Source organism: Euprymna scolopes, chromosome 45 (assembly GCF_053919585.1).
Source record: "Euprymna scolopes isolate OS-2025 chromosome 45, ASM5391958v1, whole genome shotgun sequence".
NCBI classification, from domain to species: Eukaryota; Metazoa; Mollusca; class Cephalopoda; order Sepiida; family Sepiolidae; genus Euprymna; species Euprymna scolopes.
This window is the reverse complement of record NC_136526.1, coordinates 60,406,446-60,432,354: the sequence shown is the minus strand read 5'-3', so window position 1 is coordinate 60,432,354 and position 25,909 is coordinate 60,406,446. Positions and strand designations below refer to the sequence as shown.

Genomic DNA, 25,909 nt, shown 5'->3' with positions numbered 1-25,909 from the left:
AGGTATATTCGCATTATATAGTTGCACATACATATCTTGGAAACTTCCAAGGCAAAAGAAACTGCAGAAGAATAAGAACACACATACCCACACACATAATAGTGAACCGCACATAAGATACATAAGGACATACACACTGACACGAAAATATGTAAGAACAGTGATAAACACACAGACCCGTAAAAGTACCCATAACAATAAACGTAACAGTAAAACGAGTACTAGTAAACATTTAGTTAGAATAATAATTGATAATAAATAAGAAATACATCCATTTATGATAACACATGTAATAATGAATGTCACGTGATTTGTGAATTTACAATACGTTGGACATGTAATAATGTGTTTTAATGTGGTTTTAAATTTACAATACGTTGGACATGTAATAATGTGTTTTAATGTGGTTTTAAATTTACAATACGTTGGACATGTAATAATGTGTTTTAATGTGGTTTTAAATTTACAATACGTTGGACATGTAATAATGTGTTTTAATGTGGTTTTAAATTTACAATACGTTGGACATGTAATAATGTGTTTTAATGTGGTTTTAAATTTACAATACGTTGGACATGTAATAATCTGTTTTAATGTGGTTTTAAATTTACAATACGTTGGACATGTAATAATGTGTTTTAATGTGATTTTAAATTTACAAAATATTGGACATGTAATAATAAATTTTCATGTGCTTTTTAAATTTACAATACGTTGGACATGTAATAATGTGTTTTAATGTGGTTTTAAATTTACAATACGTTGGACATGTAATAATGTGTTTTAATGTGATTTTAAATTTACAATACGTTGGACATGTAATAATGTGTTTTAATGTGGTTTTAAATTTACAATACGTTGGACATGTAATAATGTGTTTTAATGTGGTTTTAAATTTACAAGATATTGGACATGTAATAATAAATTTTCATGTGCTTTTTAAATTAACAATACGTTGGACATGTAATAATGTGTTTTCATGTGATTTTAAATTAACAAGATATTGGACATGTAATAATGTGTTTTCATGTGATTTGTGAATTTACAATAATGTGGACATGTAATAATGAATTTTCATGTGATTTTAAATTTACAAGATATTGGACATGTAATAATAAGTTTTCATGTGGTTTTTAAATTAACAATACGTTGGACATGTAATAATGTTTTCAGGTGATTTTTTAATTTACAATACGTTGGATAGGTAATAATGTGTTTTCATGTGCTTTTTAAATTAACAATACGTTGGACATGTAATAATGTGTTTTCAGGTGATTTTTTAATTTACAATACGTTGGATAGGTAATAATGTGTTTTCATGTGGTTTTTAAATTAACAATACGTTGGACATGTAATAATGTGTTTTCAGGTGATTTTTTAATTTACAGTACGTTGGACATGTAATAATGTGTTTTCATGTGATTTTTTAATTTACAATACGTTGGACACGTAATAATGTGTTTTCATGTGTTTTTTTAATTTACAATACATTGGATATGTAATAGTGTGTTTTCATATGATTTTTAAATTTACAATACGTTGGACATGTAATAATATGTTTTTTATGTGATTTTTAAATTGACAGTACGTTGGACATCCAATGTGTTTTCATGTAATTTTCAATTTATACGTTGAACATGTAATAATGCATTTTAATATGATTTTTAAATTTACAATATGTTGGAAATGTTATAATTTGTTTTTATGTGAATTTTAAATTTACAATATGTTGGACATGTGTGGCACTACATCGTCAGTGCCACTGTTAAGGTTTCCCATGCCCCCTCCCCCTGTAAGACCAAGCGGTGATTTTGCTGTCGGTGAAGGGATACATAAGAGTGCAGCCTAGATTTCCCTTCCTGTTTTTCGCTCTTTTTCGTTCTGGACACCATGAGGTGAGCACATATTTTTCAGTCCCTCTGTAGATGAGATGAAGATGAACCCCTCCTCTCATCATAGTTAGGTTAGTTAGTTTAAGAAGTATTGTATGAAACAGTTATTGTATGAACAATTGAACAATAAAATAGTAAAGATTATATTACAATTGTGCATTATTTGTGATGTATTGAATGTCTGCCTGAGGTCAAAGGAAACGAGCTTGAAAGACTAAGAAGATCCAATGCAGACTGACACCGCTGGAGGGCAATGCAGCAGCCCTGATATGGGAGATGGACACACCCAACATTTCAGGTATGCTTTTGATTCACCTTCTGATGGAGGCATCTAATCCACAGGACTTCTTATGCAGACTGTTTCCAGAACCTTTAGGTAAAACGTGGCTCAGTCACACACCAGCGACTGGCCAGACTGTGTTATACATTTAATAATGTGTTGGACATTTAATAATGTATTTTAATCTGATTTTTTAAATTTAGCATAACGTACGCATGTAATAATGCGTTTCCATGTGATTTCTAAATTTTGAATAGGTTGGCATGTAATGTTTTGTGATTTTTTATAAATTTACAATAAAATCGACACGTCATAATGCGTTTTCATGTGGTCTCTAAATTTACAATTGGTTGGACATTTAATAATGTATTTTAGTTTGATTTTTAAAATTTAGTATAACTTGGACGTGTAATGTGTTTGCATGCAATTTTTAAATTTACAATACATTGTACGTAATAACACAAACTTTACACACATAACATTTTTGTACATTGCTAATAACTTTTAAACTGGTTGAATATGCTGTACAACAGTTTAGACACGAATAACATATCTATAGACTCTCAAAAACAGTGTTAAGTAGGAATTCGTTCTATGTGGAGTGTCTTCTCCAATGTGTTCTTTCATATGTTGTATCAATAAATAATAGCATTGAATTTTACCTTTTTCTGTTTTTCTTAAATTAGCTGAATTCTCCAAAAATCACCTTTTCTAATAGCTATCATTATTTATTGATCAAACCTTGTACAGAAAGTCTTTAGACACTCAAGGATAGTGTCTAGTAGGAATTAAAGTTCTTTCTTTCAAGGTGTGTTTGCATGGGGTATTTTACAGCATCATTAGTCGCAAATGCTTTATCACAAACTTTACATGAACAGGGTTTCTCGCCAGTGTGTATTATTCGCATGTGTACAATAGCACGATTTTTAAAGTAAATATTTTCCCAAACACTTAACAAGAAAAATGTTTCTCTCCAGTGTGTGTTCGCATGTGTGGTTTTACTAAAGATTGTGTTGTAAAGGTTTTACCACATACTTTACATGTTTACAGATATTTACAGGGTTTCTCGCCAGTGTGTGATCTCATGTGCTGTGTAACACTAGAATGGTGTGTAAATGCTTTGCCACATACTTCACAAGAAAAGGGTTTCTCTCCAGTGTGTGTTCTCATGTGTTCTGTAACATTAGAATGGTGTGTAAATGCTTTGCCACATACTTCACAAGAATAAGGTTTTTCTCCAGTGTGTGTTCGCATGTGTGATTTTACTGCAGATTGTGATGCAAAGGTTTTACCACATATTTTACATGAACAGGGTTTCTCGCCAGTATGTGTTCTCATGTGTTTTATAATACTAGAATGTTGTGTAAATGCTTTGCCACATACTTCACAAGAAAAGGGTTTCTCTCCAGTGTGTGTTCGCATGTGTGTATTTACTGCAGATTGTGATGAAAAGGTTTTACCACATACTTTACATGAACAGGGTTTCTCGCCAGTGTGTGTTCTCATGTGTTTTGTAACACTAGATTTTTCTGTAAATGTTTTGCCGCATACTTCACAAGAATAAGGTTTCTCTCCAGTGTGTGTCCGCATGTGTGTGTCAGCATTAGATTTCTGTGTAAATGCTTTGCCACATACTTCACAAGAATAAGGTTTTTCTCCAGTGTGTGTTCGCATGTGTGATTTTACTCCAGATTGTTTTGTAAATGTTTTGCCACAAACTTCACAAGAACAAACTTTGTCTCTAGTGTGGGGTTTCATTGTTACACTAAAATGTTGTGTAAATGCTTTACCACATACTTTACATGAACAAGGTTTGTCTCCAGTGTGTGTTCGAATGTGTATTGCAGCATTAGGTTCTTGTGTAAATGCTTTGCCACATAATTCACAAGAATAAGGTTTTTCTCATTCTTTTTTTAATTTAAATTCAGTAAGCTTTAAGAGACCTTTCTGGAGCTAACACTTTATTCTGTTATGATTTGAATTTATATCCGAGGGTTCTTTTCAGAATAGATGCTGTTCCGTTTATGGCTGCTGTTTGTATTTTGTTACAGCTTGGTCTTCCAGGGATTGCTTCTAGGTATTTCTGAGGATCCTTTTTTATTAAGCTCCTATCACAACTGTTTATTTCTTTCAGAGACCATGTCGGTTTTAGATGATGTTTTAGGTTCTGATATTTTGTTATTGTTATTGTTCTTATGTGTGATTTTAAGTTATAATTAGTTGAAAATGCTTTACCACAAACTTTACATAAGGTTTTTCTCCAGTGTGTATTCTTCGCATGTGTACGATAGCATAAGTTTTCTATGTAAATGAAAAGGTTTCTTTCCAGTGTGTGCGATTTTAAGTCACTGTTGGTTTCAAACTCTTTATCACAATATTTACATGGAAAACGTTTCTCTGTATTGTATTTTTATGTGTAACGTAATGCTAAGGTTTTTGTGTAAATGCTTTGCCACACTTCACAAGAAAAAGATTTCTCTCCAGTGTGAATTCTTAGGTGTTCTTTAGTGTCAGAATAATTTGAAGATGTCATATCACAACCTTAATGTGTTAGGTGTCAGCGTGCTAGTCTTCAACATAGAACTAGTTGAACATTCTCTTCCACACATTTCTCAAGACTAAAGTTTTTTTTCAAGTATTTGTTCGCATGTGGACTTTGACATCAAAATTTGCAAATGATTTTCCACAGATTTCACAACAATGAGAGTTTATTGTTTTAAGATGCTTTTTGTAAAGTTATTTCTCCAGAAATAACCATTTTATGATCCAATGTTTTTTTTATTTAAATGTATATGAAAAAAAACTTAAAAGTATTTGTGACAAAATTCTGAGCAACTAAGCTTCTCTTTCATAACAGTAATTATTTTGATAAAATGTAGATTTAATTATAAAAAAACATTTTTGTTCATTAAAATTTTGTTGTAATAGTAATAAACCCTAAACATTCTTAGGTTCACAAAAATTGGGTAATCCTTTATTTAACCTTCGAATTGGTTAAAAATGCTTAACAACATTACACAAATATGTTTTTCTCATGTGTGCTGATTTAAAATTGCTTCAAGATGCTCCCTCAAATATTATATTTTTATAGCAAAATGTCATTTGCAAATATTTCAAAGACATAATATTTCTCACTAACGTTTATCTTTTGACATTTCTCACAGCAAATCTTAAGCTACAATTTTTACAGGAGTAGAATTTGTTTTCAATGTCTCCCAGTGTATTTTTAAATCAAAATGATGTATATTTAAATAAAAGTTGTTTTTCTCAAATGTGTGTTCATCAACATATTTTCTTCAATTTGTGTTTCATTTCTGCAAGGTGATTCATCTATATTTTGTAATGGAAAAACTGTGTAAAGCTTACTTCAGAAGATTAAAGATTTTTCATATTCATTTCATGAATTTATTGTCCACCGTAACTTTTACCTGTGAGCAAAAAATAAAATTATTAAATTTTTACATGAATAATGCAAATGAATTTAAACATCAAAATTATCGTATATTTTGATTTTACACCGGTGTTAAGTGATAGAAGTAATAGGTCAAATTATGACCGGGGTTGAGAAAATCTGAAGCAAATATGTTAAATAATATATATATATATTTCTTACTTTCGAGGCATTTTGAGTAAGTTAGCTAATAATAAATTAGAAAAAAGGCTAACACTGAATAATATTTAATTTAATTTACAATGAACTTCACACAAATCCATTCTTTTTTTTACTGGTACAATTTTCAATCTTTACCAGCAAAATCAAAACATTCGCTAATTCACACACGTGTTTACTAGTTTGCATTTCATTTTAATATATAACTATCACGGAACAAAAATATTTTTATAAAACAATTTTATTATTATTTTTATAATTATTTGTTTATTGTAAAGATATTTTATAATTGTAAAGATATTTTTCCATTTGAATGTTGTTTATTTTGTGTGCCTCTTGTCGTTAGCAGTTTGATTTGTAATTCAGTAAGTGAATATTTATTATTTTATATTTTATCCTATTTGAATTTTTTCTGTCTCAATTTTTACTTATTTATATAATTCGAAAATTTCCGATATTATATACGTTTTTCAGATATTTCTTTTCTAAAATGGTTGGGAAACAAAACAAAATTTCTACTCGCAGTAGAGATACTAATAAATTTGCTGGTCCACCTTCTACGCTTGATAAAACAGACCCCCCACATATCGACAAGTAATACAGCACAGTTATTTCATGGAAAATATACATCCAATCTCAAGTAAATTTGCACTTTCAAAATTAATAGCCGGTGATATAATTGATATTTGAAAAGCAGTTAATCCACGCTTACCGCTGTTAACTGAATTGTATATTGTGAATAAATTGAAAAATATCTGATTTTAAAAAGTAAAACAGATAAATAGAAAATCTTTCTCATCATCTGCAAAGGACATTCTAATAAAGAAACTCGACACATTGTTTGACATTTCTTCTTGCCGTTGTCAACTGCCAATTTTATCTTGTGAGGACAAAAATGTGAAATGTAAAAAGGAAAATTGTCAGACCAAACACAATCTGCAATTGCCCCCTCAAACAGAAGGTAAATTTATTATTCTATTTTTCATCCTTTAAGACAATGTCATACACATTTTAAAGTAAATGAATTTTTATACTTGTATTTTAAGTAAACAAATCAAAAATCTCATGCTTTTTTGTTTTATGTGAAATTGCATGAAAATTCTGAGTCACATCTCGCATCCAATATGTGTCAAATTTGATTTTTCAGGTTCCATGGGAAGACAGAGAATATCTAAAAGACCAAAGAAACAAAATAGGACCTAAGGGCACTTTTCAACTTGGTCCTATAGATAAAGCTTCCATTAAAAAATATAAACAAAGTGCAGTGTTAGGAGAAATAGGGAACCAAGTTGATTCATCTTCTGTTGTCTCAAAATCTTATGACCAGAATGTTTCCCCTTCCCAACCAGAGAATAGCGATGGACAAGACGAAAATTTTGAGCCAGACAGATATTGTAAGAGTAATTACAGCCAATTAAAAACTCCACGGTATGCTATTGAACTAATCCGGGGTGATGTTTCTTCAAAATTAGGAGCGAGCCTGGCAAATGCCTTCCTTTTGGATTTACATGCTTTGGGCCTTCTCAACACAAGTATAAACATTAACAACATCATCCTGGATAAATCAGAAATAGACAGACAAAAAGAAAAAAACTAAAGAGCATACCCTTCAAAAGCACAATGAAAAAATTGAAAATCTGGTTTGTATTGGTGTGGATAGTAGGCATGACAAAGACATTGTGTTTTATCAGGAGGTGGTGGAAGCGAATGAAGAAACACAAGTAAGAACAGTAAAGGGACCAGAATGCCATTTGACATTAACAGCAGAAATAGGTTGTGATAAAAAGGGAGGATATCTCACCCATAGAGTAATCCCTAATACTAATGCAACTGGTGTTGTTTTAGCAGAAGAAGTTGCAAGTGTTTTAAAAGAATATAAGAATGAGACTACATTAAAGGCTGTGCCTTTAGACAACACTAATACAAACACTGGCTGTGAATCTGGGCTTGTCACATCTCTAGAAAAAATATTAAACTGGAAGTTACACACTATTGGTTGCTCCCTACATCAGAATGAGCTTTCCTTTTTATTTAAATGGATCGATGGTAATACACAAAGCCCAACATCATTTACTGGGCCAATTGGAAAATTGTGTGGTAATAGTTAGAATCATTTGCCCCAGGTTGAATTTCCATCAATAAGTAGTCCTTTGGATATCAATTATTCTGTACTGGTAGGCATTGATGATCTTAGTGGCGACCAAAGACTATTTTTGGAATATCAGTAGGAATTTCACGGGGAATGGTTGATCCAAAATATGCTGCATGGAGGATTGGGCCTTTAAATGAAGCCAAATGGCTAACTCTAGCAATTCGACTAATGTGTTTATGGATGCAACAAATTTATCCTCTAACATTGTTTGATAAAATGCACACATTGGTTAAATTTATTGTTGAAGTGTATGCAGTTAGTTGGTTTGAAATTAAAAGAGACAATAAATTTCATAACCAGCAACTATACATTTTCAATATGATTCAGAGGATTAAGCAGCAGCCACAACAAATCCAAACAGTTGCATTTAAAAATATTCAATACAATGCTTTTGCTTTATTGCCAGAAAATATTTTGTCAAATCAGATGAAATAGAAGTGAGGGAAGAAGCTATAAAAAAATTTAAACCATTAGGTAAGTAAATATTTTTTATATAAAATAATGAAATTGTGTACATTGATTTATATGTTCATTTTTAAATGTTGTTGAAATTTCATTATTAGAAAAAATTCAAACAAGTAGAATCCATTTTAAAAGTTAATTGTTTTTTTTTCTTTCAGGAGTGCAAAATCATCTCACAAAAGGTTGAAAAAAATTTCAACAATAAATTTCAAAGCTTCATATTGGTGTCATTTAATAAACCTATCTCAAAGTGGAGTCTGTGAGCCTGCTTTTACAGAAGAATTTTCAGATGAGGAACTTCAGGATTCATCGTCGACTGGGAGGAAACTAGGTTTTCCTGATTTACCTGCACATCCGCAAAGTGTCGAAAGGGCAGTTAACTACAGAGGCTTCTCAGTTGGCCTATGGATTTGAAAGAAGACAAGCATATTATTGCAAAAGTTTTATGTCGAGAGATGAGGTCTTGTTTTGATTCAAAAGGATCTTATGTGGAACACTATGAAATGATGCAACAATAATCATTGCTAACATTTATGTGTGGTTTGACATATTTTTTATGAATCTGTTTTAAAATTAGTGTATAAATTTGAACCTAAGATTACCTATGATGAATATAGGTATTAGAGCAGTTTTAATTAACAAATGTAGTTATTAAAAATTGATTCACTTATAAATTCCAAGCACATTCGATTCTATTCCTTCATTAATAATTATGACCTTTCACATTTTAATTTTAATTTTATGTTTTTATGGAAATCGTTCCAGACAAGGCACGAATCCACTGTATGTAAGGATCTAAAAAATAATATTTTAAATTCAAAATCTTGCTAATAATATGCATAAGATGGAAAAGATTCTGACCCAGAATTACTTTTTTATGACTTGCATCCTCAGTTTATGTTGTTAACTGAAGATTATATGCAGCCGGGGGGGGGGGGGAAGATCCCCTTTTTAATATTAATTTTCATATATTTCTTTCCTTTTTATTAAAATGATTAATCTAATAAATTTGTTTGGACTGAAATTGTAAAATATTTATAAAAATTGTCTAAAAAGCAATGATTTCTTCAGCACGTCTAATAAGACAATCTTTAAAGTTAAATGCTCATCCAACCATGAAAGATGGCAAGCACATTTTATTTATATTAGTACTCATCATACCAACACACAACTTTCCCTGCATAGAAGTATTTGATTTTCTAGAAAAAGTTAAAAATCGACCTCCCCTACTATACATTAACACGTTGTTTTTAAAAGATTACAAGCCAAGGGTAGAGTCTGTTCTTATAATCACAGGTATATTATTAATTGATCAAGGGGGGATAACAAATTGTTAGAATATCATGTTTGGTACAAAGAGTGCAACAGTGTATGAAACGTTAGTCAACTATAATAATCCATTGTGATTGGCCTATTGTCTTCAGAGAAAGAGTGGTCAACACTACAAAATTAGTGACAGTTGCCTCCAGTAAAGTTGCTGAGCATGAAATTGAGATTGGAATGAATGTATTATCAAGGCTACCGAGATAGAAGGTCAGTGAATTTGAGAGTGTGACATCATTACGAGAGTGGGATGTAGGTAAAGTGTCTCTCTCAGTAGCTGTGGCTGTTTACAGTTTTCAGTTTGCTGTCTAACAATGTTTTCTTCTTGTGTTGTCCCAATTTGTCGGGAAAATTACCCAAATGACCCTAAAGTACATATAATTTCTTTTCCTAAAGAGAAAGAGCAAGTTTCTATTTGGATACATGCCATAAAAGGGAAAATTTTATGCCAACCAAATATAGTAAAGTAAGTGACGTTATTTTTATTAATCAAACATGTATTCAAGTACTTTCATAAACTTTGATAACATTGTTAATATAGATTAAAGAAACAAGACTATTGCTACTACAGCAAATATTATGTTGATATTTTTAACTGTTTATTTTCTTATGAGGCTAAAACAAGTCTATCAGGAAAGTTGAAAATTCAATTTTGTTTTAGTTTTTAAAATTGTAAACAAATAACTTTTACATGAGAATGTTTTTCAAAGTGTTTTCTTAATAATACAAAAAATCTTTCATTGAGTATGTCCACATATCTTCACGTTGCATATATTTTTCAGAAGAGACATATTTTAAAAATGAGAATATGGAACACGTGGTCGTCATGAAAAATGTTTTATCCATGGACGTTGAAATATATTTAAATGTGTTAAAATTTTGTTTGTGTGTTACATTTAAGCGTAAAATAATTTATGTTATTAAAAATATAATTGTCGAAGAAATACCCCATTCTTTCAAAGAAAGTTAAAAATAATTTTTAGTTCAATGTTTGATAGTAACTATAAAATAAAGGGTACATTAAATTTTAGTTAATAGAACAAGAAAGGGGCACAAAACGGGTATTTTTTAACAATGGCCAACAAAACACAAACGTTGTGGAAAATAAAAACAAATATAAAAATAAATGTTTATGTATTCTATTTCCTTGCCTCCACACGTCCGTTTTTAATGTGGGAAATCTAGCTATCCAAACAAAGGGCACTCTGGATAAACACAAACAAAATAATAATTGTCTCTGTCATGAAGGATTTCTCTGCCACTGACCGAGGACAGAAAAATAAAGTGTAGCATCAAAACAGATACTACACTGTGATCCTGCCCCGAAGATAAATGTTACCAAAGACAAGATAAGTTACCATTCTTCCAGCTGTGTTTGAACTTAGGTTTTTCTTTCAAAACAAAAGTGGTGTCAAGTATACTAGAATGAAAAATATGGCGATCTCCTTACGGTTAATAATCACTCCAAAATCCAAATTAAAGAAAATGTGAGAAAAAAATATGGCGATCTCCTTACGGTTAATAATCACTCCAAAATCCAAATTAAAGAAAATGTGAGAAAAAAATATGGCGATCTCCTTACGGTTAATAATCACTCCAAAATCCAAATTAAAGAAAATGGGAGAAAAAACTCAAAATGTTGTCAGTATTAAAACTAAGCCACTTAATAACCAAACTATTGATTTGAAAGATTTACAAGAAGTTAACTGGGATGAAATGAAAACAGAGCAACAATTAGATGTTTATAAATTTAACAGATATAAAAGAGGATGATATTAATCAGTGTAACGAAGTACTTCCTGTTATTGTATACCTGGCAGGTTACTGCTGTTATGCAGTATTTAAAAAAAATTAAATGCAATAGTTGCAAGGATTTAGTATCTGGAAGAGATGCCGCAGAAAAGATACCTGAAATCAACAGTTACTACCAGGGGATTAATAAAGGTTCTCTGTTATATCCTAATGATATAACAACAAATTTTGTTTTATATAATTATATGGTTACTAATAAACTGGTCAAAAATTCTTCCTTTTTCCATTCCACAAAGCAAAGACAATCAGCTATGCACATAACATTAAATATTTTGGCAGATGCTAATCTTCTTTTTCATGTTAACTCATGTGATGATGGTCACAGTATTGAAAAAAAAGGAAAAAAGTGCCAAACGTAGATTCCATGAACAAAGCTTCTTTCTCAGAAGTGCACGACTGTGGAACTCTCTTCTGTTTGCCTGTTCCCCACCTGACTACAACTTGGATGTTTTCAAATCAAACATAAACAAATTCCTGAGAAACGTAAGACACACTATGAAATCTCCGATACTAATGATTACTACAATACTATCTCATTGATTACTGCACACACAATAACCCTTATCCCTGAGGGGCCTCCGGGCCTTGATAAGTGGTGACCCCCATGTAAAAAAAAAGTTCTTAAATAATTTTAAATAATTTTTCTATTAAGGAAAATGATAGTATTAATAAAAATAAATTAAGAAAAAGAAAATTCCAAACATTCAACTAAATTGTATTATTTGCAATATTCTGACTATTGTACTCACTTTGCATGCTTATCTCACAATGATTTGGTTGATGTAACCTCCGACCTTCATGAGGAACAGATTCCTGAGTTTGACAAAATACACCTTATGAAGATGCGAAGATAAATCAGCCGAAATGTTATGAAATAAAGATGAGAACATTAGTCCGAATAATACAAATTATCAATCCTCATTTCTAAAGTTACAAAAGATGACATTCAGTCCGTGATTTTTCTCTAAATTAAATAAAAAATATTTCTATACTTGTAACTTTTATTGTTTGTTTGTATTTAAATGGGAAAATATTTCTGTACTTTTAAATTTTATTGTTTGTTTTTATTAAAATGAAAAATATTTCTTCACTTGTAACTATTATTGTTTGTTTACATTAAAATTAAATAAATATTTCTGCACTTGTAACTTATTGTTTGTTTGTATTATATTTAAAAATATTTCTGCACTTGTAACTTTTATTGTTTGTTTGTATAAAAATAAAAATATTTCTGCACTTGTAACTTTTATTGTTTGCTTGTATAAAAATAAAAATATTTCTGCACTTGTAACACTTATTGTTTGTTTGTATCAAAATAAAAAAATATTTCTGTACGTGTAACTTTTATTGTTTGTTTGTATTAAAATTAAAAACTATTTCTGCACTTGTAACTTTTATTGTTTGTTTGTATTCAAATTAAAAAATATTTCGACACCTGTAACTTTTATTGTTTGTTTGTATTACGTTTAAAAATATTTCTCCACTTGTAACTTTTATTGTTTGTTTTTATTAAAATGAAAAAGATATTTCTGTACTTGTAACTTTTATTGTTTGTATTAAAATTAAAAAATATTTCTGCACTTGTAACATTTATTGTTTGTTTGTATTAAAATTAAAAAATATTTCTGCCCTTGTAACTTTTATTGTTTGTTTGTATTAAAACTAAAAATATTTCTGCAGTTGTAACTTTTATTGTTTGTTTGTATTTAAATAAAAAATATTTCTGCACTTGTAACTTTTATTGTTTGTTTGTATAAAAATAAAAAAAATATTTCTGCACTTGTAACTTTTATTGTTTGCTTGTATTAAAATTAAAAAATATTTCTGTACGTGTAACTTTTATTGTTTGTTTGTATTAAAATTAAAAAATATTTCTCCACTTGTAACTTTTATTGTTTGTTTGTATTAAAATTAAAACATATTTCTGTACTTGTAACTTTTATTGTTTGTTTGTATTAAAATTAAAAAATATTTCTCCACTTGTAACTTTATTGTTTGTTTGTATTAAAATTTAAAACTATTTCTGCATTTGTAACTTTTTTTGTTTGTTTGTATTATATTTAAAAATATTTCGACACCTGTAACTTTTATTGTCGGTTTGTATTAAAATTTAAAAATATTTTTACACTTGTAACTTTTATTGCTTTTTTTGTATTAAAATAAAAAAATATTTCTGTACTTGTAACTTTTATTGTTGGTTTATATTAAAAATAACAATATTTCTGTACATTCAACTTTTATTGTTTTTTGTGTTAAAATCAAAAAATATTGTTGCATTTGTAACTTTTATTGTTTGTTTGTATTAAAATTAAAAAATATTTCTTCACTTGTAACTTTTATTGTTTGTTTGTATTAAAATTAAAAAATATTTCTTCACTTGTAACTTTTATTGTTTGTATTAAAATTAAAAATATTTCTTCACTTGTAACTTTTATTGTTTGTATTAAAATAAAAAATATTTCTGTACTTGTAACATTTATTGTTTGTTTGTATTATATTTAAAAATATTTCTGCACTTGTAACTTTTATTGTTTGTTTGTATTAAAATAAAAGATATTTCTGCATTTGTAACTTTTATTGTTTGTTTTTATTATATTTAAAAATATTTCGACACCTGTAACTTTTACTGTTTTGTTTGTATTAAAATTAAAAAATATTTCTACACTTGTAACTTTTATTGTTTTTTTGTATTAAAATAAAAAAATATTTCTGTACTTGTAACTTTTATTGTTTGTTTGTATTAAAATTAAAAAATATTTCTGCACTTGTAACTTTATTGTTTTGTTTGTATTAAAATTAAAAAATATTTCTGCACTTGTAACTTTTATTGTTTGTTTGTATTAAAATTAAAAAATATTTCGGCATTTGTAACTTTTATTGTTTGTTTGTATTATATTTAAGAGTATTTCTGGACTTGTAACTTTTATTGTTTGTTTGTATTAAAATTAAAAAATATTTCTGCACTTGTATCTTTTATTGTTTGTATTAAAATTAAAAAATATTTCTGTACTTGTAATTTTTATTGTTTGTTTGTATTAAAATTAAAAAATATTTCTGCACTTGTAACTTTTATTGTTTGTTTGTATTAAAATTAAAAAATATTTCTGCACTTGTAACTTTTATTGTTTGTATTCAAATTTAAAAATATTTCTGTACTTGTAACTTTTACTGTTTGTATTAAAATAAAAAAATATTTCTGTACGTGTAACTTTTATTGTTTGTTTGTATTCAAATTAAAAAATATTTCTGTACTTGTAACTTTTATTGTTTGTATTAAAATTAAAAATTATTTCTGCACTTGTAACTTTTATTGTTTGTATTAAAATTAAAAATATTTCTGTACTTGTAACTTTTATTGTTTGTTTGTATTAAAATAAAAAAATATTTCTGCACTTGTAACTTTTATTGTTTGTTTGTATTAAAAGTAAAACTATTTCTGCATTTGTAACTTTTATTGTTTGTTTGTATTAAAATTAAAAAAATATTTCTGCACTTGTAACTTTTATTGTTTGTATTAAAATTTAAAAATATTTCTGTACTTGTAACTTTTATTGTTTGTTTGTATTAAAATTAAAAACTATTTCAGCATTTGTAACTTTTATTGTTTGTTTGTATTATATTTAAAAATATTTCGGCACTTGTAACTTTTTTTTTTCTTTGTATTAAAATTTGATTTTAATTTAATCATTTCAAGTTTTTGTATTCTATCCTTTGTTTTCATTCTTGAAATTATCGTTTGTTTTCACTTTTAAAAGTATTCATCGGTTGTGTTTAATATGCTTTTTAATTGTTCCCTTAATTCATAATTCAGTTTTATCTGTATTATATTGTATATTGCTTTAAAATTACATAATTTTACTTAGATAATATTTATATTATATATTGAATAAAATTCAGTTTCAGTATTAATTGAACTGTGTTTCTTTCTTTTCTTTTTAAAAATGTTTTAATGCTATTTTTCAAAAGGTTTTCATAAATTATTTACAGTCTGACAAATCTTACCTACATTGCCTGCAGGCATTTTTCAGTTAACAGGCCTTATTCTTCCTCTCGGTGGCCTTGGTACAACCCGACAGAGATGTTGTGATCTCTGTATCTGTTGTGGTTAATTGGTGGTGTATGTAATGATCCCAAGCTGAATCAAGTTTTGTTTTTGTGAGAATCAGGGAATTTCACAGCAAAGTGAATGCATCTGTTCGATTGGGATAAATCAATGTTTGAAGGATGGAGATGAAGTGGAATTCTCTGATTGGTTTACGATAATAGAGATCTAGCAAAAACCACTTCATTTTCGTTAGCATAAACGATGCGATTCAGCAAAAAATTATGAGAACAGAAAAAAAGAAGAATGAAAGAATCAGTCAGAGGATCAAAGCATCTAATGGCGACACCCTCCCTTCGAGATACTTAGCACGCCAGTATATTCCCTCCGAGTAACTAATTCACATTAAAATCAAATCGCAATTTCTGTGCTCAAGAGAAAGTTTTCTTTTTCGAAGACATTTTTGTTTAAAAAAAGAGTATATCTAAATAAAGCTGGCAGTCGAACCAGCTACTTAGATGAGAATGTGCAAACATTACTGCATGCGAACCATTCAATCGTTTTCTCCCCATCCAACACAATAGCGACAGCAGAGAATGCTACTAAAAAAACTGCTACCACGCAAACACACTTCTAAAAAAAAATGAGAAAAGGAAAATAATGTGCGAATTATTTCATGTGGTTTTATATATCATACACAATGGGTTTTTTTTTTTAAATTGTCTGTATCTAAAGTTGTTCAAAGTTGCAAAAATATCTTTACTTTGCATTAATTGTTTGTCATGGCGTGGTGATTTTTGTTTGAAACGTTTGAAAGAGAAGTCAATTTCATAGTGACAGACCTGAACTGACCAACTTGAAAGTTTAATACTCTTTTGTACTGCAGAAGCACCACAAGACAATCAGAGATCCATCAACTTATTCATATACAGCAGAGACACACTGCTGAAAAAAGAAAGGTTAATCCACTGATTTATACAGCAGAGGTGCACAATGCAACCTTAGACCCTGACAAGATTTCATTCAGAATTGCCCAAGTTGTGATTTTTTTAGTTTTATAACTAATGTGAGAACTATTAAATTCTCCAATGTGACAGTGATTTCTTCATCTTCTGGATCGGTGCTTAGCAGGGTGTGATCAATGAACTCTGAAAGCCATAATTTTGTCTTATGATTTGACAAACACTTGCTAAGGATGTGAATGAGTAATTTGCCACTTGTTTCAACATCATCTCCATGTTATCATTTTTTTTTTGATGATATCAGTTTAGGATGGCATTGCGTATGGTTACATCACGTACTTCCAGACAATCATATTTTAAGCTCCTGTGTAAGTTTGTGCCTGACATTTTTCCCAGTTAACTTCAAAGAATAAAGCATAATTGTTATCAATAGATAGGCAGTATGAAAGGCTATTCCTCCATGAATCAAATGAAGACATAGTCTCAGTTTTTTCTCAGTCACCACTATTTTGGGAGTAAAACATTTTGGCATGTTTGCATGAAGTTGCACCAATACTCAATACTTAAAAAAATAGGTCAGTAGTGTAGTCAGCCAATTCCTTGTTAATATTTTCATGACGGTCATTTAATTTAGACTAGTTGACTTAATCATTACTTGACGAAATAGGGCCCCCATATAAAAGAGTTAATATCCTTCCTATTTAATAAAATATGTATTTTTAAAATACTTTAGAAGCAGCATATTTTTTAGTATTATCACTAAAGTGAGAACTAGTAAATTCTTCCATGTGATGGTGATTGTCTTCATGTTCTGGATGGAGACAACCATGGTGCTTTATATGAGTGTCAGTGCTTAGCAGGGTGTGATTAATGCAGTCTGAAAGCCATAATTTTGTCTTATGATTTGACAAACACTTGCTAAGGATGTAAATAATTTCAAAATATTGAAGCAATAATTCGTTAATTGTTTCAACCTTATCTCGATGTTATTATTTTTTTCAATGATATTAGTTTAGGATGGCAGTGCGTCTAGTTAAATCACGTACTTTCACACCATCATTTTTTAAACTCCTGTGTTGGTATGTCCCAGACAATTTCTCCCGGTTAACTTCAAAGAATGAAGCATAATTGTTACCAAAGAAAAGGCAGTATGTAAGGTTATTTCTTAATGTAAGGTTATTTCTTAATGTAAGGTTATTTCTTAATGTAAGGTTATTTCTTATGTAAGATTATTTCTTAATGTAAGGTTATTTCTTATGTAAGGTTATTTCTTATGTAAGGTTATTTCTTATGTAAGGTTATTTCTTATGTAAGGTTATTTCTTATATAAGGTTATTTCTTCACGTCTAAAGAATATTTCATCAACCATTGATCTGTTCAGTTTTTTTTTATATTTTGAAATTGTTTTCAACTTATCTGAAATATTTTTATTTGACAAAATAAAAATAATTTAAAAATAAACAAAAAAATGAGTAAATGAGAAAGACAAATAACTCTGCCACACTCAGAGTTATCTTCTCTTGAACGATAAGTATGCTCCTAACTTAATACTGGCGCTTTTTTCATCTGTGCCAGTTTTAACTGTTCCATTTTTACTGAGCACTGGTCAAAATATATAATTTTATTTTAAAATAACGATGTGCAACTATCTCTTTTGAGGAATAAAATGGGACATAAGTCATGTTACACAGGCAACAAGGATGCCACTTGATTTGATATTGAAATTGACGTTATTATTATAAAATATTGATATAATTTAAGAATTAAAATTATTGTGAAAAAACTTAATTACTAAGTATTTAATAATCATTAGTATAAAAATAATTATTGTAAAAAATTTTTTTACCAACTTAAAGTCATATTTAAGTAACACAATTCGATTGGCTATTAAAAGTGAAACATTTTACTTTATTTTAAAATAAAAAAAAATAATTTGATCTCTAAAAAATCGAAACTGCAAGGAAGTTGACAACAAATTGCTTATCAGATACAATGAAATCGACTCAAATATTTCCACATATATCATTATGTATCAGTAAGTGTGTCAGAATTTTGGGGGAAGTTTTGACACCTTTAACAGAAAACTGCAAATAAAATATACAAAACTCGTAATTTATCTTTTTAAAGTGGGTTGTTTAATTTCTTTAGGGAATATACTACCAAAATAAACTATTAAAGATTTTTTTTAAATAATAGAAATATTTTTTTTATTTAAAAAAAAAAGTATTTACAAAGTGTATGTGCACACTCATGCAGTCATTTTTTCTACGTAATGAAATCAATTGAATTTTATGAGGTAAGTTTTTTTTTTTCAATTTAAAAATCTGTCCAAATTTTTCTATTGGCTCAATTTTTAAGATATTTTCAGGTTTGATGTGAAATTTTATGCTCTTTCCAATAAACCGAATATAATATTCTAGACAAACGTTTTTTTTTTTAATTCACCCTTCCCCCATTTTAAAATGCCTATTAAAAAGAAAATAATTTTCTCACCTAGGGTTTATATATAACAAATTGAAGATAAAAGATCAATAAATAAAATAATCTAATTTAAAACAAAAACAAAAGAAGAGTTATGTGCAAATTTACCTGTAAAATCAAAAGTTTTAAACCATTTTTTTTAAACACGTTGATTTTTTTTAGTGAAACCTCATATTTGGAAAATATTGTCCTGTAAAAATTGGACACCTATATCAATTTTTTTCTATTTCATTCAATGTTGTTTTATTTTAGATTTTTGAAAAAAAAATTCATTACATGAAGAAGAAATAAAATATTTTAAATCAAAAACTCATGTAATTCTTTAAGAGAATAAAAATGGAAAATTGTTCAGCAGGTTTGTTATTAAAATTAAACTTAATTATTCAACTGATGAGTGAAATGTGATCATTTTTCATTTATGGTGACCCATAACAACTTAGATGTCAGAAATTCAAAGGGGAGAAAAGACACATATCAACACTTCAAATGTTTGTTTCTTTATATAGTTACTACCGAGATTATTTTTTTAAAATATATTTGGTCTAATGTGTTGTTTTTACATTTTGAAAATAATTAATTATGGTGGTTTTTGGAAATAATTATGGTGGTTTTCGGCCTTCATATTTCTCAACTGTAAGTTAAAATTCATTGATTTTCTTGAAATCTTTTTTAAAGAAAACCAATTTTAAAAATATTGCATATTTTTCTATTAAACCTTTTATTATTTTAAAATTTGGTCTTTGCTCTTTTTATTAAAAAAATTAGGGGTTATATTAAATTTCTCAAGTAGTTATAAGCTTCGAAAGACAGTGAGTCTAATTATTCAAATTTTTATCACTTATTTTTAATGGTGACATCTGACACTGCTAATATATCAGAAAACAATATCAGTTCTAATTATTTGTTTGTTTAAAAAAAAACTGTTTCCTACTATTATTAATTTAAATATTATTTCTAATTATTTTTATTTGTTTGTCATGAAAAAAAATCTAAATATCAGTTCTAATGTTTGTTTCTTTAAATAGTTACTACCAGGATTATTTTGTAAATATATTTGGTCTAACGTGTTGTTTTTATATTTTGGAAATAATTAATTATGGCGGAGTTTGGCCTTCATATTTCTCAACTGGAAGAAAGAAAGACAACTCCATTGTGAACCTCTCAATATGACAATTTAAAATCGCGGTCTTTTTGAATCCTTACTTAAAAAATTATTTTATTAAAAAATTGTAAAGTACATGGAATATAAAAATATAAATAAAGAAAAATTCTTAAAAATGAAGGATAGAAGAACCCATTGATTATTATTTTTTATAGGCAAGTGATTTTTTGGAATTTATATATATTTTTATATTCGAAGTACATTAAAATTCGTTGATTTTCTTGAAATATTTTTTAAAGAAAACTGATTTTAAAAAATATTGCATATTTTTCTATTAAACTTTTTATTATTTTAAAATTTGGTCTTTGCTCCTTCTCTTGAAAAAAAAATTAGGGTTTAAATGACATTTTTCAAGTAGTTATTAGCTTCGAAAGACAGTGAGTCTAATTTCTCAAATTTTTATCATTCATTTTAAATGGCGACATCTGACACTGCTAATATATCAGAGAACAGTATCAGTTCTAATCGTTTGTTTGTTTAAAAAAAATCTGTTTTCAACTATTGTTAATTTAAATATCATTTCTAATTATTTTTATTTGTTTGTCATTAAAAAAAATCTAAACTGCTAAAAATCATTTAAAATACAATTCCTTTATTCAATTAAAAATCATTTAATAAGAAAATAGACAGATCTGCCATTTAGTTGTACAAATAGACGCGAAGCCTATTATCACAAAAACGAACACATTCGATTGACACCAGTATATAGCGCTTAATGTAAACCACGGTCTTTAAAAAATAAAGAAATTATGAAAGATTAAGTTTTAAAATGATTAAATGTGTTTTATTTTATAATTTAAAATTTTATTTTCTCATTTAAAACATTAAACAACACAAATAATACGTTGATTAACAAATAAAAAAATGAAAAATAAAGTTTTAAAATTATTAAATGTGTTTTAATTAATAATTTAAAATGTTTATTTTATCATTTAAAATTTAACATATTTAACAATACAATACGTTGTTTAACAAATAAACTTAAAAGAAATAATGAAAGATGACATTTAACACTTTCATCTTGCATTTTTTTTAAATTATTATTATTTGTTAAACAACGTGATTAATTTAAATTAAATTTTAATCATAGGATTACATTTTCAATAATCACGTAAATATAAACAAACGTTTGTTTACAGTAAGCGCTATATACCAATGCCGACCCAACGTGTCCCTTTTTGTGACAATAGGCTTCGAGGCTATTTGTACAACTAAACGGCAAATCTGCGAAAAAATATTGTTTTCTTATATTGTCAATTTCCATATTTCTTTTTCTTTATAAAATGACGCCAATTTAACTATCCAATCAAGTGCGATACTTACTACCGGTGTAACATGACTTATGTCGTATTTTTTCCCTCATATTTCTATTTCCCTCAACTACAAGAGGATCCAAGTTTTAACTAATATTTTGGAGGATAAGATTACCTCCCTTAACTGCAAGAGGCCCTATTTTCATAGGGCCTATATGTTAAAGTAATTGCGATGTTTTCAATATAAAAATAATTTTCAAGGCACTTGAAAAAAAGAAAGAAAAAAATTAAATACAAAACTAAACAATAAAACCCCGATTAGAATGATTTCTATAATACCATTCTTCGTTTCTATGCAATCATGGAATGTTGACTCATTTCTCTATTAAAACAAAGGCAATCATAATGGTTTCGACGCGCCCCTGTAGTAAAACAAAGGGAATCATAATGTAATAAAAAAGAGCTTCAAAAGCAATTAAATTAATAAATACTTACTTTTTGTTTGGCAATCTGTTTTTAACAAAGAAATGATTATAAGATGAGTTAATTTAAACGAGACGAGTTTGACGGGTGGAAGTCAACATTTTAAGATGGTGACCGGAAAAGCAAGTTCGCAGAAAATTATTATTATTTTTTTTTATTTTATTTTATTGTGATTTCATTTCATTTTTTGTTTGTTTTCATCATGTTAAATTAAATTTCAATTTAATTTTTTTGTGTATGTGTTTCATTGTTTTATTATTTCATTTTTTTCTTTTATTTTTGCGTTGTGTTAAATTATAAAATATTCTCTTATTGTTAAAAATTATTAGCGATCACGGTTATCCTGACGCTCTGCAGTCTGCACTTCTTTATTTAGATTGGAAGTGACGTCACACAAATCTTATAATACGGATGGCTACGATTGTAAAAATAATTTGTTTTTATTTTTCTTTCATTTTGAGTTCCTTTTTTCTCCCGTTTGTTTTTGTTTTCTATAAACCAGTTTACAAGTAAAAATAATTTGTTTTAGCGAGTTTAATTTTTTTTTTCTCTCCCATTTGTTATATTGGTATTTGAGCGGAGAATCTAACATTTCTGGCAATCTCCAAATATACCGTTAGGGCTTACAACATGGCCGCCAGAAGAGCCACGTGATCCGGTTGATCCAAAACATGAATCGCCGTATTACGAAACCGGAAAACGCAAATTTAAAGCAAACTTTGACAAACAAGCATAATAATTAAGTACAAAAACAGTTTTTCAATATCATAATAATAAATAATTTATTTAGAACGGTCATTTAATTTTTTGTTGAGAAACAATCACAGTTTGCTTGTTTTTTAAAACAGTGTTTATAAAAAATATTTTATTCAGAGTTTTTCATAAAAATGGTATTTAAAACAAGGTGTTCATTTTTTTAAGATGTAATGTTATAAAAATATGATGTAAAAAAAAACACTTTATATTTTTAATTTTCATTTTATAAATTTAGACAGAATAGATGGAGGCGATGCAACAAATTAGCTCACAAAATTTATTTGGGCCGACTCTTTCACGCCACATAAATTCATTTAAATATGAAGTGAAGAGAGCCCTTGATGTACCGAATTGACGACAAAGTTTTTTCTTCCCTCGCATCCACGTATTTTCAATAAGTTGAGTATTTATAGTCGCGTCGTTAGGCTCCACAAAATTTATTTCGTGGACAACAACATCGTGGCTGTAAATACCAAAGTCAATGTCTGCTACGGTTGCATAAGCGCTCCACCCATCGCTTATTATACGAGTCCCGGGTAAGATCCATTGGCAAGTTATAGGGACCAGAGTTTCACGTTTTCTGTCTGGAACCTCGATCAAAAAGCAATTCTTAGAGCCTCGTTCGATGGCGCCGAACACCCAATGGCTACGTCGGACAGTTCCTCTGTGATATTTCCGAGGGTAAAAATGGCTTTCATCAATTTCAACCTCTTTTGGGGTCCAGGTCTCATCTACACCCCCCAATTGAATTGGGTTTTGTTCAATGTACTGAGTGCACACTTCCCTCAAAAAGTTGCACCAGTCGCTCACTGTGTTGGCACTCACCTCACTTTCTGTTGCCATAGTTTTTTTGTGGAAAATCCATGCTCCACATATACATAATTATTACAATGGTTCTTAGATTGAGGTTGCTTCTTCGAAAAAAAGAGTTTGTTCTAATTGTATTACGATATCCATCGTTTCGGCAACGCCATCTCCAACCATCCTTGGATTTGGAATATCGAGCCAACACGCATGGTGACCCACAAATTTGACAATTGCATGAATTGGCTATCAGATGTCTCTGTGCAAGCCATGTCAATATGTGCACGTCATCTGGCATTGCTAACATTAGCCGAGACAATGTCATAGTTTCGCCAAGTATAGCGTTATTGTCATGAACACGAGGAACGAGGAACAAGGGTGATACGTTAAGGGCCATTGATATTTTTGTAATTCTCTGAGGTAGGTAGCAGTTCCAATTTCAGGAATCGTCGTGGTTCAATTCCAGGAATTGTCATGGTTCAATTGCGTTTCGTCGACCACGACCACTTGTTTGTTCTGAATAAAATACTTTTTATAAACACTGTTTTAACTAAAAACAACCTAAGATTGTTTCTCAAAGTTTGCCTATTTTTATAACAACATTATATCAACAAAAAATTAAATACAAACAAATTGTGATTGTTTGTCAAAGTTTGCCTTCAAGGCTGCGTTTTCCATTTGCACGATTCATGTTTTGGATCAACCGGATCACATGACTCTTCTGGCGGCCATGTTGTAAGCCCTAACGGTATTTTTGGAGATTACCACATTTCTTTTCATTTTGAGAATTTGTTTTAGTTTTTTATTACTAACACAGCGGAGAATTTAACTCCCCCCCCTCCATTTCTTATTTTGAGCGGAGAATTTATTTTATTTTCATTTTGAGCTCTTTTTCCGATCCGGCGTTACCTTTTATAGGTACTCCTGCAGTCCTACACTCCTGCACTTTACGACTTGAGCTATTTTTTAACGCTATTATTTAGAAACCTATTATTTAACATGGGGAAGGGAGGGTGTATTGTAACTATTCTGTACTTTCACCTAACAATTCAATTAAAAAAAAAAGGTAAATATAAAGAATTACTCTACCCTCGAAAATTCCTTTAAAATTACCACTCTTAAAGGTTTTCGGGGTCGCTGAAAATGAAAATAACGTTTAAAATTACGGCAAACGAGTAGTTTCCAAGATTGAATTTACTTGTAAACTGATTTATTAATTGTAGAAAACAAAAACAAATGGGAGAAAAAGGAGCTCAAAATGAAAGAAAAAGAATTATTTTTACAATTGTAGCCATCCGTATTATAAGATTTGTGTGACGTCACTTCCAATGTAAATAAAGAAGTGCGGAGCGTCAGGATAACCGCGATCACGCCTATTAACTTACTAGAGCCATTACCACACCATAGAAAATAGACGATGATAGTCAATATATTGATTGCCCTTTTATTTATTTATTTTTTTGTCTCCCCACGTGGGCAGAGTTAAAGACAAGGTCGGTGTTTAATGTAGGGAAATCCAGCTCCCCGAAAAGGTGCACTCTGGATAAAACAAAAATAATTGTCTCCGTTATGAAGGATTTCTCCTCCACTAATCGAGAATAAAAAAAGTGAAGTGCAGCAAACAGATACTACACTTTGATCTTGACTCGAAAGCCTATAATTCTTTTTTCTATTTATTTATTTGAAAATTTTTACCCGATTTCCAGCTTAATATTTTCCTTTAAAATGACGAGCTTTTCTGTTTTGGGATATGCTGAAAACGAATATCGCATTTAAATTTTATAAATAAGCGAGTCCGCAGAAAATTGAAATAATTATTTTGCACTTATGCATGACAATTACATGAGGCGAATGATTTTAGTTTTAAGAACCGGCGAATGATGTCGCTTGTCAGGGGTCGATAACTCTTCCTTTTCTAAAAGTTCGTGCAAACTAAAATTATATTTTTATATATTTTATACAATCTTTCTGTACGAAAACAAACAAAATATATTATTAAACCTCTATATATGTTTCATGTTTTTAATTATATTTTGCTACATTTTTATACAAATTTACTGAAAAAAAAATTCTAAAAACAATCTATAAATGTTTTGTGTTTTTAATTATATTTTGCTACATTTTATACAACTTTTTTTTAATATAATTTTTAATTATATTTTGTTACAACCTTACCGAAAAAAAAATTCTTAAAACAATCTATAAATGTTTCATGTTTTCAATTATATTTTGCTACATTTTTATACAACTTTACTGAAAAAAATTCTAAAAACAATCTATAAATGTTTTGTGTTTTTAATTATATTTTGCTACATTTTTACCGAAAAAAAATTCTAAAAACATTCTATAAATGTTTTGTGTTTTTATCATATTTATTATTTTTAGCAGTGTCAGAAGTCGCCATTACAAACTAGTGAATAAACATTTAATGTAAT

General features: G+C 28.8%; 1 protein-coding gene across 1 annotated transcript; it reads right to left on the bottom strand.

The window, feature by feature from the left end:
• Positions 1-1,638: 1,638 nt before the first annotated feature.
• On the bottom strand, positions 1,639-22,049 carry LOC145269799 (uncharacterized). Its single transcript, XM_080125516.1, has 2 exons — positions 21,927-22,049; positions 1,639-5,600 (listed from the first exon to the last, which is right to left on the bottom strand). The coding sequence occupies exon 2, from the start codon at positions 3,928-3,930 to the stop codon at positions 3,217-3,219; it is 714 nt and encodes a 237-aa protein (XP_079981642.1). The 5' UTR covers positions 3,931-5,600; positions 21,927-22,049; the 3' UTR covers positions 1,639-3,216.
• Between the last annotated feature and the right edge of the window lie 3,860 nt (positions 22,050-25,909).

Bases quoted from the DNA above. Each gene is read 5' to 3' on its own strand.
- LOC145269799 (XM_080125516.1), bottom strand. From the start codon at position 3,930: ATGAAACCCCACACTAGAGACAAAGTTTGTTCTTGTGAAGTTTGTGGC.